This window comes from Lissotriton vulgaris, chromosome 11 (assembly GCF_964263255.1).
Source record: "Lissotriton vulgaris chromosome 11, aLisVul1.2, whole genome shotgun sequence".
In the NCBI taxonomy this organism is placed as follows: domain Eukaryota; kingdom Metazoa; phylum Chordata; class Amphibia; order Caudata; family Salamandridae; genus Lissotriton; species Lissotriton vulgaris.
The window spans coordinates 589,457,919-589,475,157 of record NC_141699.1 but is presented as its reverse complement, the minus strand read 5'-3'; the positions used below and the strand labels follow the sequence as shown (position 1 = coordinate 589,475,157).

Sequence of the window (17,239 nt, the reverse complement as noted above, 5' to 3'; positions counted from 1 at the left end):
GGCTCGATGTGTGAGGCCCTAGTAGTTCCCCTCCTCAAGCCTGGTAGGGAGTCAGCTGACCCGGCGTCTTATCGACCGTTATCTATGTTAATGGTCGACTATAAGATTCTATCAGTATATTGGCGTCAAGGCTGCTGGGACACATGCGCTCCTTGGTACACGAAGACCAGGCAGGATTTATCCCAAAACGCAATACGACCATGAATATTCGCCGGTTATTTCGACTGCTAGAGGAACCGCACACGGAGGCCCTGTGCCCATTGGTCCTTTCGGTTGACCGGGAATAGGCTTTTGATAGCCTAGAATGGGACTACTTGCGCAGAGTACTACTGCGCTTCGGTCTAGGAGAGGGCTTTATCAGGTGGACTACGGTGCTTTATGCCTCTGCGTCGGCCAGGGTGAGGGCAGGCCCGCTGATCTCCCAACAGTACCCAGTAGAACGAGGTACGAGGCAGGGGTGCTCGCTATCTCCATTGCTCTTCGCGCTAGCGGTGGAGCCACTGGCGTTGTCAGTTCGGACCGGAGCTTCTTTCGGCGGACTGCGGACCTTGTCTGGTCAGCACTATATCTCTCTGTATGCTGATGACCTGCTGCTCTTCCTTGAGAATTCAGATACTGCTCTAGACGGGGCTGCAGAGGCTCTGACAACCTTCGGGGAGGTCTCGGGCCTTAAGGTGAATTGGGCCAAGGCCTGTCTATTTCCAGTTCGTAGGGGAGAGCCCAGACCCGACACCAACAGAGTGATTAGGTGGGAACCTAGCTGCCTCAAGTACCTGGGGGTGAACGTGTACCATGACCCCGCCGACCTCCTGGACGGCAATATAGCCCGCTGTATTCGCGTGTTGCGAGGCAACATGGACTTCTGGGCTACCCTTCCGCTTTCGGTGGCGGGGCGTATAGCACTGTTGAAAATGGTGGCACTACCCCGGTTGATATACTATTTTAGGGTGCTTCCGATTTGGGTCCCGCCGGCCACCTTTCGGCTCCTGAGATCCATGGTTGTGGGGTTCCTCTGGGGATCGGGTCGCCGGAGAGTGGCACTCAAGACCCTGATGAGACCGAAGTCGGAAGGAGGTCTAGCGGTGCCAGATTTTGAAAAATACTATCTGGCAGCTCAATTCCAGACCTTCACCCAGGAGATAGCGAGAGAGTTTCGTGGCCCGGAGGATGGGAGGGGCAGGGGAATGCCCAGACATGTTATTTCCTTCATCGCACTACGCCAGCGCTTAGCCCTGCAAGACTTAACGCTTGAGGAACGGACTATTAGGTTGTGCTGGAATCGCGCCCACGCCCGGGGGGAGCTAAAACTCCGATATGCACCGGAAATACCGCTGGGGATGTTAACGGCCTTGCCGCACGGGGGAGACTGGTCGCGCCTAGGACATTGGGAAGATGCAGGCTTGCAGTTAGAGGGGGACCTTTATGAAGACGGGGTGTTACTACCCTTCCAGGAGATCCTGGACCGTTTCGACGTTCCCCGAGGCGATTTCCTCCTACATACAGCTCTAATTAGAGCAATTCAGACGCACTGGAAAAGTGGTATGGAGGAACCGCCTACGTCGCCGGTGTGCCAATATGTTATGATGTCCGCGGGGACGGTCAAGGCAGTCACGTGCTTATATAATAGACTGATTAATGAGGGTTTGCCCCCGCTCACCACACTGCGGAACCGTTGGGAAGCCGACATAGGAAAAGAGATACCGGAAACGACGTGGACACAACTAATGCGCCGAGCCTGGAAGGGAGCGCGCCACGCCCGGTTTCAACTGGTTCACTTTTATATACTCCACAGGGCCTACCTGACCCCGGCCAAAAATCCAGCAATACTTCGCCACAGACACGGCAGATTGCCCCAGATGCCGAGCACCCGAGGCAGACCTCATTCACATGCTGTGGTCCTGCCCAGCGCTGTCCTCATACTGGCTTCTGATCGAGGACACTCTTAATGGGGTTACTGGGAGAACTTTGACTGTCGACGCAGCGGTGGGGATCCTACATTGGTTCCCGCATACCCCTAAAAATAAAATATCAAGCACATTTATAGACTTAGGGCTCATTCTCGCTAAAAGAGAGATAACCTGGAATTGGAAGGCAAGAGTTGGTCCAACGGGAGCTAAATGGCACAACGAACTTTTGAAATGGGCCACAGGGGAGAGCACTTTACGATACCAACTGGCGAGGCGGCAGCAGAATGAGAGGGCGCTAGAAACAGCATTGGAATGGGAGACATTAGTGCAGGCCCTGCAAGATTACTGCGCTTCCAGCGATTCTGAGGGCGATGACGTAACACAACTTGAGTCCCGTTAGACATCCACAACACTGATCTCTACGCAGTTACCTAGGGTTTCTTCCCACGAGCGCTTGCTACACGTATCACACACTGATGGCGGGGTTGGGCGGGGGGAGGGAGCTGAGTTGAGCAACTGTTGGGGAGGGTTTGTTCCATTAAGTTGATTTAGAAAAGCAGACGAAGGCCGCTGGATTATCCGGATCAGCTTAGACTTTATACCGGATCCCCACCTGCGATTTTGTAAGCAGACGCCGCCCGACCCTCGGGTTGTGGGCTGAATGGCTGTGTATCCAATATGTTTTCTCACGGGGGATCGGATGTTTTTTTTTATTTTCACTGCAGATATGTTGCTGATCTAACATGTAACTTTGGCTAATCCCTGCAATAAAAATATATTTAAAAAAAAAAAAATAGAGGAGACCATACATACAGCTGAACTTCAGCATATTTGTGGAGTGGATATTTTGTCTGGTCATGAGGACGCTGAGGGGACCCACATCAACATTCTGAATAGCAGGGGTGCGAGGATGGAGCACTCTGGGGCCACATGTTTGAAAGGACATAGTGGGTATTGCAACTTGTTTGCCAATAAAGAGGAAACAAATTATGGACAGTAGAACCTTGTAATTGACTGTGGTGTAAAAATTGAATATTATGCATGAAATATTTGTGGTTTTCAGTCGAGTACCAAATCAAATAAATAAAATTGAATTGAATTGACTGTGTCAAAGGTCTCTGAAATTTGAAAAGATCCAGGAGGCACAGGTCATCTTTGTAATTCAAAAGTATAATCTTTTGCATGCACTGTAGCAACTTTGTTTCTGCAGTATGACAGAAATCATGACTGAATTGCCTCCAGCAGGGATTGAGGGTAAATGTGCCTTGTAAATTGAAGCGCTACAACTCTTTCGAATGTCTCGTAGATGAAGGGCCAGTGGGAAATATGGCAGTGATGGGCGAGGTCATCAGAGTCCATGTTAGATTTACCATGGGATGATCTGCCAGCTTTCATGGGTCCTCGGAAGGCACCTGTCTGGAGCCCGATGTGGATGATCTTTAAGTTAAAGGAGAGAACTGCGGAGGACACAGATTTGATGATGAGGGTGGCAGAATGTCAGTGCTGGAAGATTAGCGTTAAGGGATTGGAGAACAGAGGTGGTTAAAGCAAGCAACGAAAAGAGAGAGAAGTGGGAATAGCCTACTGAGGAATGGAATCACAGATGCTTGTGGGTTGTGATTGGTGGAGAGGTCTATTTTGAGGATGATGCTTTTAATATGTTAATGAAGAAAAATCCTTGATGTTGATTGACCTCTCAATAGATTGGGAGACTTACACAGAGAGCTGCTGATGTACCGCAATTCTGGCCTGCAGCAACCCTTATGTTCCTGTGCTGAGACTCAAAGACAGCTTTTGAAATGCTCCCTGATCCTTCCCTGTAGACTCCTTTCTAGGAGAGGGATTACACCCAAAGCTCTGCCAAAGCACCTGAATCCAAACTGCTGCATCCCTTGCCATTCTGATACCGGCACTCAAACACTACTCTGCTGTTGGTCACACTCACCTGATTTCTCTATGGCTAAGACAGGACCATTGTTAGTCTGCTGTTCTTGGGGGCTGCCGGGATGAGAAGAAGGGAGAGGCAGAGACGACCCGTGTTGGCTCACACTATTGAAGCTGTGATTCTATGGAAATAAATGATTAGAATAAAACAACAACTACCAATCCAGTGTTTATCGGACATTGAGATACATCACATAATTACACACATAAACCAAGAAGTACTGCTGTTACAATGGCTCCAGCTGGCTTTGTGGAGGAGGTCAGTAAAAGTAACACAGGACCTGGATAAGAATAGCAGGTCTGATCCAATAGAAACACCTTGGGAATGTGAATATGAGACCTACTGAAGAAACACATCCCCTAAATGGGGAAGCTATGTATAAACATATTGAAACCTCTGGTGCAGAGAGGGGATGCTTCTCACTTACAAGAAGATGAATCATGCTAAGGAGTCGGACATGCCACAGAACCACTTCAAGAACTAATTTAGATTTCTGGTTTGATGGCACCAAGAACCTGCACAGTTGGTTCCATATGGTGCAGGCACAGAGGATTCTAGCTGTGTATCGAAAAGGTGTTCACTGCATTCTTCCCATCACCTCCATCCTTCTACTTAGATGCCTCAGTCAGGATCTCGCAACCCCTTCCCCTTCCACCTCTCCCTACCCCATGCGTCTGCCACAAACCTTTCCTTGCCCATGCCAGCTTTGCCATGCCCGTCTCTTCCTTCCGTCTCTACACCCATATCTTTGGTTGTATCTCTACTTTAAATTCTGACACCTTTGTCAGTTTGTCCTATTCTTGATCAGTTCCTTTGGTGTCTCTTCCCTTGCTTGTTGCTATATGATTCTGCCTTCCCCTCAAATCTCCCCAGCCCCAATACTGTACCATGTGCTGTAAAATCTCTGTATTGGAGTAGACTGGAACAGGGACTGCAGGTGTAGTAATCTGTTTGAACGGATCATCCATGTAAGGGTTGGGAGTCGGCAACTTTCGTTGAAGTAAAGCCCTTTAAGAGACACATGATCACGTCACCTTTCAGTATACCATCACACACAGAATCATTTTACCGACAGAACTCCATCACACAGGAATGGTGGGCTCACACTCAGGGGATATCACACAAACAATCCTGGTGCATACAGGATTCCATTACAAACAGTGTATACACACACACAGACACACACACCACATGACGTGACACACAGGACCTTATCACACACAGAATCCTGTCACATAGAGGATTCCATCAATTACAGTCCCAGGATACAGGCACAAACAGGATCCAATCAGATGCAGTATGCAAATAGTAGAGTAATGCAGGGTGGTGAGGGTCACAAAGCTGGAATTTGATGTATTAGTGAAGCATTTCAGATCTTCAGTCTGGCGTGAGGTGCAATAGTGAATGTACATTCAACAGCAATTTATTAAGTGCTAAGAATTGGACTTCTAGGCACTGGAGACCCAACTGTAAAGGTGAAACACTCAGACAAGAAGATGATCACGTGGAGCAGTGGTAGTCACTATGCTGTTGAGCGTACATTAGTGAAACAGTTGCTCTCCCTGGGCTGCACTGAATTGTACCGGTGGCGCAGTGGGAGTTTTGTGGCTAGATTTAGATGATGTATTAGTAGAGCAACAGAGCTCCAAGATCTGGAGTGAGTTACATTAGTCCAGCAGTGCTGACTCAAGAGCTAGAGTGAAGTTTGTCAATGAGCATCAAGAACTAGCATGAGGTGCCCTAACAAAGCTGAAAGGGAACGAGGACTGGAGTGAGAATCGTTGGTGAAAGAGTGAGGTTCTGAAAGTATGCAGTGGAGCACCGCTGGCCTCTGACTGATGGAGGATCATTTATGAAGAAGCAAACGTGCCATGGCGGAAGGAGATGTTTTAGTAAATATAGGTAAATCCCCGAAATATAATGAGAGAGCTCTAGAGGTAGATGAGCGGGAAATAGAGTTGGACTGGACACTTTGGTCAGAAAACATGATGGATTAGTCTAGTCTAGTCTGACAATGAACCTGACTACACCCTGGCTACCGATATGTCAGATAAACTGTATAATATAATGGGTGGATTTTTGTGTGTGAGTGTGTGTCCGTGTGTGTGTAAGTATTGTCACAACAATCACTCATTACAATCCTATGTACCCACTCCACTGTTTATGACCTAATGTGCCCTCCTTTTGATATGTACAGCACCTTTTGGGAGGCACGTGGCTCACAAATAAAATAAAAATGTACATGTCAGAGATCAAGAGAGCACCATTAGTGAATTGCTTACCCCACAGACGTCATGTTAGTGACGTCCGCCAGCGATGATATCTGAGTGTTGGTTTCTTCGTACACAGAGAGGGCTTCAGATTCTGAGTTTCCTTCACTCCCGGCCCGCAGGAGGTTTAACCAGAGGCCCCTCTCCTCTTCTGAAGAGGTCTGCAATGGGAGACAGGAAAAAAAAAAGAAATATTCTTTTTATTAAACAGCTCGACAAAAGACACATCGAGTGATACAATGCAAACATTTCCAGCGACCTCAACGACATTCCATACAGACAAAATAATGCACAGTTAGTACCGTGGGTGAATCAAGGGGATTCTTGCACTTCAGCATCTCTCCGATGGTCCGGTGGAGAACAGATATCCCCCTTGTATTGGTTCCAAGCAGCCCACACCCTACTCCACTTCCCTGTACACCCACTGGCGATATAGACTGACTTCTCCCTGAGCATGCACCAGTCTAAGTCCTCCGCCCACTTCTCGACCTGAGGCGGGCGGCTAGCTCCCCACAGTTGGGCGATATTGCGCTTCGCTATCATAAATGCCAACATTGCCCATTGCTTTGTGCAGTGATTTAGATCCATTGGCTCCCAGACATTGAGGATGCACCTACGTGCCTCCGGCTGAATGTCTATATCCAGGACTGCCCTCATCATGTGATGGACCTCTCCCCAAAATGCTTGTATGCGTTGGCAGTGCAACAGGATATGAAAAAAGGTCCCCAGTTCCCTGCAACTCCTCCTACACGCTCCACTTTCTGAACGACCCATTCGCACCAGTCCGGGTCCTGTGAGGTAGGTCCTTTGTAGTATCTTTAGCTGCACCAGCCTCAGCCTCACCTGAATTGCCACTACTCGCGGGGAGGAGACTGCCTCCTGCCAATCCTCATCATCTAATTCCAGGCCATCCTCATTCCAATGTCTTTTAACGGGAAGATTGCCATCTAGCACCCTATCCTCCAGAGGGGAAGCTTTCGGGAGTGTTGTGTCCCTCGAGATATGCGGAAGCTGCGCGTGGCGCACCTTGAGGTAATGGAAATGCTCACTGTCATTTAAATTGTACTGCCGCTTAAGTGAGTCAAAGGTATGTATTGTTTCGTCTCCCCAGACGTCTATTATTCATTAGATCCCAATGAGGTCCCACTTATCAAATCCCTTGGACTTCCAGAGGCTTCCCAATTTCTCCGAATTCCAAAGCGGGTGAGCTAGCGTGAGTTTTCCTTCCCATTTAAGGTGTCTATTGGCTGCATACCATACATGGACGGCGTGCGCGGTGGGACCTGTGAGTGGAAATCTGCGGGGCCCGGCATATAGCACTCTGGTGTAGTCCCCTCCTGTGAGTTGCCATCTGTCCATATTAAATCCGGGATCATTAGGCTGCCCATAAATCCCATGATTGATAGCTGCCAGTTGGGATGCCCAATAATTCTCTTTTAGGTCAGGCAACCCTATTCCTCCGTCATACCAGTTAAGCGTTGCCATTGCAAAGGAGCTGAGGGCGCCACCTAGTGGCCATGCCAGATTTCAGCATGCCTCCCCCATCGCAAATGGTATGTTTTAGTGGACGTGGAGTCCCCCAGCAGACATATTATTATTCAATATACTCAATTTCCCTGAAATATGACATGGGGACCGGATCCATTGTATTTTTGGAGTGCGTATAGGAACCGAGGGAGATCCATCGTTTTAAAGAGTACTGCCCTACCCTACATGGAGAGTGGGAGGGCCTTTCAGCGCACCACGTCGTTCCTGAGCCGCGACAGGGGTGGGCCCAGATTATTAGTGTAACAGAGTTTCGGATCTAATGTTTATGCCGAGGTACCTGAAACCTTCGAGAGCAATCTGAATGAGGCAAGTGGCGGGAATGACCCGATGTTCACCCCTCAGGACATACAACACCGACTTGGACCAATTTATGGCAAAGCCTGAGCATCTGCCGAAAATGGCCAGCATGTCTAAAAAACATATGAGTGACCCTCTAAGGGTTAGTAAGGCAAAGCAGGATACCGTCTGCGTAGAGGGAGATTTTATCTACCCAATCCATTGACCAACGCATTCCCCGTATAGAATGGTCCTGTCTGACCCAAGTCGCTAATGTTTTCAGGGCCAGTGCAAACAGGAGCGGTGACAGGGGACAACCCTGCCTGGTGCCCCTGCTCAGATGAAAATCAGGGGACTTGCGGTTGTTCACCCCCACCCGGGCCATCAGGTCAGAATACAGGAGGGGTATTCAGCCTGTGAATTTCGGACCGAAGCCCAGTTTGTCCAGTACTGCAAATAAATAAGTCCACTCAACCATGTCAAACGCCATGGTGGCGTCCAACGACACTAGAGCTGCCGGTTCCATAATTGTAGGAGTCTTACCCAGCACTCCGTGCAACCGTCGCAGGTTCAAGGCTGTGTTACGATGTGGCATAAAATCCGATTGATCCGGGTGGATCAAGGTGGCGATGACCTTTGTCAAGCGGGTCGCCAGCAACATTGCAAGGGTTCAGCGTTCAGTAATGAAATGGGCCTATAGGATGCGTGGCTCGTTCTGCGCTTGCCTTCTTTGTAGATGACAACTATATTGGCCACTCGTTGGTCATATGGGAGAAGTCCCTTGTCTCGGCTTTCCGGAACATGAAGCAGAGATATGGGGCGAGTCTATCGGACTTTAATTTACATAGTTTAACCGGGATACCATTTGGCCCCGAAGCCTTCCCCGACCACACTCCTCTGATAGCCTGCGCCACCGCATCGTCTGTAAGTGGGGACTCCAGATAACTCTATCCTCACTTGATAATACCGGTAACTGAATATACCTAATCATCTCTCTGTTGTCCATCTCTGTGAAGGTACGCATGGTGCTGTACACCTCTCGGTAATGCCTGCCAAAAGCATCTGCAATAGCCAGCGGGTCCGTAATCATGCTGGAATCCTTCCGCCGCAGTTCAGGCATCAGCCTTGATGCCCATTCCCCTCTTTCTAGCCAAGCAATCAGCTTTCCCGCTTTATCTCCATGCTCGTAGATTCTGACCTGAACCTCTCTACTCTGCGCCCTGGCTCTATCGCTAGCGATGCAGCTAAACTCATCTTGCCGAAGCCTCAAACGGTGAAGGCCCTCGGGGTTCACCGTCCGAGCCACCTCCTCTTCTGATGCTAACACTGCCTCTTCTGCTTTTTCCAGTTCGGCTTGCCGGTCCCTCTTTTTTTCCAGCAATCAAGGAGACAACCTCTCCCCGAATAACCGTTTTGTAGGCCTCCCACAGGGTCTGCGCAGAATCCACAGTGCCTTGATTCTCCTGAAAGTACCTGTCTGTGGCAGTGGCTATGCTTTTCTTCGTAGAAGGGTCTCTCAAGTACCATGGGCTAATGGGGACCACTCTACCGCCTGTGCGTAATCAAACTCCATCTCAAGCCACACAGGGGAGTGATCCGAGATGCCCCTACCCAGGTGACGTACCTCCCAGAGAGCATGTGCCTGCATGGCTGGAATGAGCACATAGTCTACTTTCGAAAGGCTTTGATGTGCGAAGGACACATGCATAAACTGTGCTGTATCCGGGTTACGCGCCCGCCAGCCATCTACCAGCCCCACTGCGTCCAAAAAGTCAGGAAGCCACCTCTGTAAAGGTCTAAGCCTACGCGCCGGATGCCGATCCAACTCGCCGTCCATTACTGCGTTAAAGTCTCCCCCCAGCACCAAGAGGCCCAAGGGCAGCATCAGAAAGATTTAACCCAGGTCTTGAAATGTGTCTGACTGCAGGCCGGGTGGGACATATATGGACACAAACAATACGGTTTTCCCTTCCCATTGCCCCGATATCCCAACATACCTAACCCGCGTATCAGACCATGTGGCACGTATAGCAAGGGGAATGAGTTCTTAACTAATATGCCAACCCCCCTCGACCCCGTAGTGAATCCTGCCTGCGCCGCCAGTTTATAGCCTCCTTTGTGTAAAGCCATGCACTTGTTTCCAATTAAATGTGTTTCCTGCATAAGCACCACATCAGGGAGTGCCTTCTGACAAACTGACTTACCATCCCCCTCTTTATTTTGTCCCCCAGACCGTTTACGTTCCAACTCAGCACCCTAATCCCTGATCCCCTCCTTTCTATTGCCATCACACTGGCACAGAAATGTCGCCTGCACTGCGCTGTCGCTCGATGTTGTTGAAACAAGCAAAACCACTAACTTACTCACAAACCAGGTGACCTTTGAAACGAAGTAACGAAGTTCACAACCAACCCTACCCCTCTCCCCCCACCCTGCACCCCTGCTCATGGTGTTTGCCCATCCCCAACTGGCAGAGTGCCTGTCGCTCCACACACTAAACTACTGTATAAGGAGGAAGGCCGGTGTCACGCCCCCCCCCAACCCAGTCGCAATGGTCCCATCAAAGCCAACATCACCAAGTCAAGTCGTGAGATTCCCCAAATGAGCCGTGGGCCGAGACCCCAATACCTGGCAATGTACATTAGTCCCAAGTGCTGCTCTCATTCCCGTTCCTGCAATGCGTCCTCTCCGTCCATCTCTTGTTCCATCGAGCCACCAGGGGGGCGACTGCCGATCCAGTCCGAGGCCACCTCCGGATTATCGAAAAACCAGACTCTCCCTTTGACCGCTACCCTCAAGCGCGCCGGAAACATCATGGCGTACTTCAGTCTCTTAGTTTTTTCTTCACAGCAAGAAAGTTCCGGCGTTGGTTCTGCACGAGCTGCATGAAGTCAGGGAAGAAAGTGAGGGTGGCGTTCTCATACCGCAGAGGGGGTCCCAGGCGGGCTGCCTGCAGGATAGCGTCTCTGTCTCGGAAGTTCAACACCCTGGCGATCATGGGACACGGGGGCGCACCGGGCTTGGGGTGCCCACCTGGGACTCTGTGGGAGCACTTGACAGTAAAGAAATTACTCAATCCCTTGGGTTTGAGGTGAGTGAGGATAAGATCTTCCACAAATAAGTCCAGGCCGGGCCTTCAGACTTTTCCGGCACCCCCAGGATTCGAACATTGTTGCGCCGGGCACATCCTTCGTACTCAACCAGTTTCTGCTCGGTCAAGTCGTGAGATGGCTTGAGTTCCCTCGCCTCCCGCTGGAGTAGCGTCACATCATCGGTCAGACTGACGGTCTTTAAATCGAGCAACTTTACCTTCTCCTTTACTTTGGTGAGGTCTGCACAAATAAGGTTGACCTCGATGGTGACTGTGTCCAGTTTGTTGTCAAGGGACTTCATTTTCTGCCCCCGTGACGATTTGACCCCATCTATCGCGACCATGACATCAAGCAGCGTCGGTTTGGATGAAGAACTCGAGGAGTCACCCCCGCCGGCAGTGCGTGTCTCTAATCAGTAGGGGAGCCCTTGGGCATCGTGTATCTGTTCAACGTGTTAGACTGGACCTGTCTCACCCCTTTAGATGTCCTCAGCTGGTGCCTGACCACCTCCGGCCTGGTCGCCATCCGAATCCCTGAGTTCGGGCCTCACCGGCGCCGCCAACCTGGTGATATGCGTTGGCTTAAATTCCAGCCAGGCCGTTCGTGGCAGACCCACCGAGCCACCTCCACTCAGCCAGAGACCAGCGGGTCAGGTCCAGGAGGGAGGCACCAAGGGAGCCACCGCGGCACCGCCGGCAGCCAAAGTACTCCTGGTCTCTCCTGACCACTCTGACGACGGGCCCCCGGGGTGGGCCCCTCAACACTGCCCCGAAACCTCTGTCTCCTGGCCCAACCAATCAATTCTGCAGACCTCCCACGTCCAATGGCAGTCACCAGGGCCACCTAAAGTCCAGCTCCCTCTGGGGTTCCAATCTCACAGCAGGTGGTAATTACAGCCCAGGATCAAATTGCCAGCTTTCCGGGTGTCCGAGTCTGCCCCCTTAGGCGTAGAATGCACCTTTTCAAACTATGTGCAGGTGGGGGGCCACCGAGTCCATAGCCAGCAGCCCTCCACACACCCTGCGACCCCCACCAGGAATGTCTCAGGCGGCCGCACCCCCGCCTGACGATCTGCGCCGGTGCCACTGCGCCAACAAGGCCTCTTCCAAGCACCGGTGATCACTCGCCAGAGTGACGTGGGTGGTGCCCTTCACAACGTGCCCCTGCTTTTCCTCTCTGGCACGGGCGTTGCAATGCAGCGGCGAGTTCCGGGGAAGGGGGGGCGAGACCGGCAGCTTCCGGTCCGCAGCCCCATGTTTTCAAATTGCGCCCGGGCCAATGGCAGCACTCCAGTCCCCTGCTTCCGGTGCCCCGAGGCCTCAAACTGCAATCCCCGTATTTCCGACCCTTGGTGTCACAGAGGGGTCAGAATTGCTGCCGGGGCCTCCGCCACTATTCCGCCATCGGGCGATACAACTCAAGGTCAGGATAAGTCATAGGATAGTTGGGCTGGGGGATGGGTGCTACAAAGCCGAGGACTTATGCGGCCATCTTGGACCGGCGCGTGGCCAAAAATAAGACTTTTTAAAAGCTGCACCAAACCCGCAACTTCATCACTCACTGCAGTAGGTATTATTTATGGCCATGAGAGCCACAAACAAAGCCAATGGTCTAGGAACTTACTACATTTATACTCCTACTGGAAAGCCTCAAACTAGACAGCATCACTGTCGCATCAGCTAATAACCCATTTACAGATGGCAGCTATGAGCTCTAGCACAGAACAGTTTTGTACTCCTTGGATGCTGCTATCTCCAGAAGTCGAGACGAGCAATCATCCAGAAAAAGAAAGAAATATGAAAAAATGGTTTCCAAAATCAAAAGAAAGATCTGGCAACTCCACAGTGAGCCAGGTAACATAGCACTGGTCTGAAAGAAACAGAAATTGAGCATGTTTCCCCACCACAAAAACCTAAACAGCTAAGTAGTGGATAGAACAGAATGATCTACAATGTTTTTGGAATTACATAGAAAGCCTGAACTCTAGGAAAGGAATGTTAATGCGCATGGCACCTTTGTATCTCCCGGGTGACAGGAACACTACATTAAAAGGTTGTATATGACAGATTCTCCTGTACCAAAAATAGGCCCAATTTCGGATCATTAGGCTTTGATATTAATGGTTTCCCAAATCAATAACACAGGTTTGGGTATGGGCTTTTTCTTTGACTCCTTATCCATGACAGCAAAATACAAATTCATAAGGTTGCAATTCTGAGCAATAAATTTGGACACATTCAGGTTGGGATCGAAATCTGTTTCAGTGTAACCAGGATGCCAGCTTTTTAACAAAGAGAGGGAGTCTTTAGGCCTAAGCATGGGCGGAAAATCCGTTTCGCTCGCGGATTTTGCGGATTTTCGGTAAATTCGCAATCCGCGAGATTTGCGAATTTCCCGTGAAATCCGCAAATCCGCGAGCAGCGGATTTTATGGCTTGCTCGCACTGTTCGCGTGAGTTCGCGGCTTGCCAGTACAACTTCGCACCCCGCGAGTAAGTGCTAAATTGCAGAAATACGATCTTAGCAAAACTGAAACTACTTACCAGGTTCAAAAGTTCAGGCTCATCATTAGTAGCCATTTCCTGTAGTGCTTCCTGAGGGGCCTCTCCAGAGTTCAGTTGCCAGTTGCAACTATTATGTGACCCTGCTCTGAACCTCAGAATAGTTACACATATGCCACAAAGGTCCTGAATTACAGCTAAGGGAGACAAGCAGGAGCCAGGCTGGAAGTTAAAATCCATTAATCAGCCCCTAATTCATTATTGTCAGTTGGGGCAGGGCAGGTGTTGTAACTAATTTTGCAACAATGAAAGCACTTAGCAAGTGCAAAAGATCACTAATCAGGAAGCACTAAGGAAGCAGGTGCCAGCTAAAAAAATATTCTGTGACACATTAATCAGCCCCAAATTAATTCAGGTCACTTGAGGCAGGGAAGGTGTGCTTTGCTTTGCCGAAAATAATGTACACTGGACAACCAGAGGGTGTGGTGATGAAACAGAGGGTGGCATGGGTGGGCCAGAGGGTGGCATGAGTAGTCAGAGAGTGGCAGTGGTGACAGAGAGTGGCAGTGATGAAGAAGAGTGTCCCAAACAGGCTGGACACGTAGAAACAACAAGTTCGCAAAACTTGCGACCCGACAGGTAAGTTCGCAAATTGCGAAATTGTAAAAACCCTCGCGAACTGGCAGAAACACGCGCGAACACACAAAAAAAAATCCGCAAATTCGCGGGAATTCGCGGATTTTGCGGATTGCGAGTTCGCAAATCCGCAAAATTCGCGAACGCGAGATTCGCAAAATTCGCCCATGCTTATTTAGGCCACATATTGTGCAGCTGCCTGGTCTTAGACAAGGACTATACGGTATGGTTAAAAAACACACTGTTCATAAAGCTGGGGCCTCAGCCTTTTTCACTCCTATGTTTTACACCGTAATAAGAGAGAATCCTCAGATGGGGGTGTAGGAAGCTGGCTTTATACAGTATACCAAAAAGAGGTATACTGTACAAAGAGTCCATGTATCCCTTATAAGTAGACAGGGGTTTGTTCTAGCAATACCAAGTTGATCTCTTAGGGTGTATAATGTGGTCAAGCAGCCTTAGGGTTATCAGAGAGGAGTGTTAGACATCTGCTGCATGCACATGGTCAATAAATGAGGCACACAACTCAATAAGGAAATCCCCACCAATTTATAAAACATAACACTTAAATGTTTTATATGTAGGCACCAAGATCATCACGATTAAGTAAGTAAGTTTCGAGTTGTGAATTTTTACAGTTTTAAAAAATCAATACTTAGGGTAATTCCTAAAGTAGTAATGTTATACTATGAAGGAAAAACATATTCTGTCTACAAGCACTTTACAGCGACTTACAGGACCAATCTTCTGGACTTAAGGTGAGCATGGGGCAGGGTCCAAGGCAGCACCAACAGGTCACCTCGGGCAGCACTGGGGCGGCCGGGCCTGAGGTAAGTCAATAGGGATCAGTCCGATCAAAAAGATGTTGCAAGCCAGGACTGGAGGACCAGCTCGGCTAAACAAACAAGAGGGTTCAGGTCTCATGATGCTCATGGACGTAGGGACACCTTTGGTCCTCGTCTCCTCAGGTTTGGGGCGGCCGTTTGCAGAGGTGGTCTCAGCTGTCAGGTTTTCAAGACCTGAGACACTCGCGGTAGAGGGGACCTGAACAAAGAGGCTGCAAGTGGCGCTGGGAAGTCCACTGTTGGCAAAGCCAATGTGGGCTTCTTCTCTGGAGGGTCTGGGGACCACACTGGCACCGTTGGCCCACTACAACTTGGGCTAAGGGGCACGGGTGCATTGGTGTTTTCGGGTGTAAGGTTTTGGCAGTTCGGAGTACTCGCAGGTTCTTCTGGGGTGCCTCCAAAATGCAGGGGAGCAGCTCTGCTACTCCACGGGAGCCCCTGGGTCTTGGGTGAAGGGTGGAAGTCCACCCAGTCCTTTAGATGTGCAGGTAGCTGCAGGAAGAGTAGTCTTTGGCGCAATTGTCAGGGACAGCAGGCAGGCCAGCAGGGTTAGTACCAAGTCAGTTGCTGGTTGTTAAAACCATGGTCTCTAGTTGGCCGGGGTATGCACCCTAGTCCAAGTAGGGACCCCTGCTTCCGACAGGGTAGCCTGGCGCAGAGCAGGAAGGCTTAACTTAAGAGGCAACGTGTAAAGTATTTGTGCAACACACAACACAAGTGACACAGTAAAAAGCACCTACAAAAGGGACACCACACCAGTTGTATACAAATAAAAGTCTCATTAACCCCTTCCCTGCTGGCCCGTTTCCGCCCCTGTGCGGTAAACAAATGAACAGGGGCGGGCCATGACGAACCCCAGCCGTCATCAGCACACGAGCACTGTAGTGCATGACGGCTGGGGTTCGTCATCAGCATGGAAGGGGTTAAGCAAGATCCCCCCAATAAATGGCACGAATCCAACATATACAATCCACAGGGTCAAACAACTGTCTTTGGACCAGCCGTTATCAATATTCAAGTAGGGACTGTCTTTTAGTCAGCAAACGTTAGGCCTAAAACCCATTCCTCAAAGTTCAGACAGCGATATGCCCAGGTCGAAAGGTATAGGAAGGCCAGTCCCTTCCACACTGATCATCTCGGTGGAAGGGTGTTTTGGATTATGGGGGGCAAAAAGATGCACAGTTAATGGGCCCCGATACGAGCGTGTCACCAGGAGCGGGGCTCACAGTCACCAGAATGTCCCACTCGTTCACTTTCAGAAGGGCACAATCAACCCCCTTATCAGTTTGCACAGTCTCCGGATTGAGCCCAGAAAGGAAGGCTTCCTATCCCCACCCCAGATATCGCTATACTCGGCGGCTCGGTCCTTAGGGGAGGTGACTGCGCTATCCCGAATGCCCCCAAACAGTCTCCTGCCATGCGCCCAACAGCCCGGCTGACCCCCGAGCCCGCCCAGGCAACCCCGCCACCTTTGAGGAAGTCGATTGTTACCTGGGGCTGGTTGGTCTATCCCGCCTGCTCTGGTGCGCTCCTCGGCCCGGGGTCTCTTCTGCCCGCCTCCTGGACTCTGGAGGGCTTCCCCTATTGCCGCGGGCTTCCAGCGGCACGTGAGAGCGCGCTGCGCCTCGCCTTCTTCCTGCAACCTATGTTGCTAGGTGACACCTCGTGCCCGCGCCCAATCACAGTGTGGCGGGTCCTGACGTGGTGATGACGGGCCCTTGGGCTCCCGGGCCACGTGGTGGTTATGCGGAGGCAGATTTATGAGGGCTTGAACACTGGGCCCGTGGCGGTGACTTCAGGGCAATCAGCGGGTTTTTCAGCAGCTCTCAGGTCCCGGATACACAGCGCTCTCAGATTCCTCACCGTCGCAGTCAGAGGTGATCTCGAGCAAGGCACCCCACGTAGATCCCGGGCTGGCAGGGGTTATTCCAAAGGAAGATGCTGGCCTCGCTTTGACTCAGGCCCACTGTGGTGCCTCGGGGGCAGATTTGAATCTGGCTTCACTAGTGTGCAAGAACCCACGCTCAGTTAAGACTTTAAATAGTGCGCTCCACCCTGGCCAGCAGTGATCTTGTCATGTACAGTGCCTTCCCTGCAGCGCTTCTCAGTTCAAATAAATTCCTCCACAGCGCTATGCCATACAGTCAAGGTCCCCAAACAGCGTGATTTAGGGGTGTAAGAAGTGGTCTCCCACACCCAGTGCTGCAGAGACAGTGTTTA

At 50.5% G+C, this 17,239-nt stretch overlaps 1 protein-coding gene across 1 annotated transcript in view; it reads right to left on the bottom strand.

Moving 5' to 3' along the window:
- The window catches only part of LOC147683184 (actin filament-associated protein 1-like 2), a 278,687-nt gene that overhangs the window by 44,265 nt on the left and 217,183 nt on the right, over nt 1–17,239 (bottom strand). Inside the window, exons 11-13 of the mRNA XM_086944799.1 lie at nt 6,135–6,283; nt 4,740–4,860; nt 3,853–3,973 (exon numbers count right to left, since the gene is read on the bottom strand). Coding sequence (XP_086800925.1) covers nt 3,853–3,973; nt 4,740–4,860; nt 6,135–6,283 — 391 coding nt within the window. The remainder of the gene's footprint in view (nt 1–3,852; nt 3,974–4,739; nt 4,861–6,134; nt 6,284–17,239) is intronic.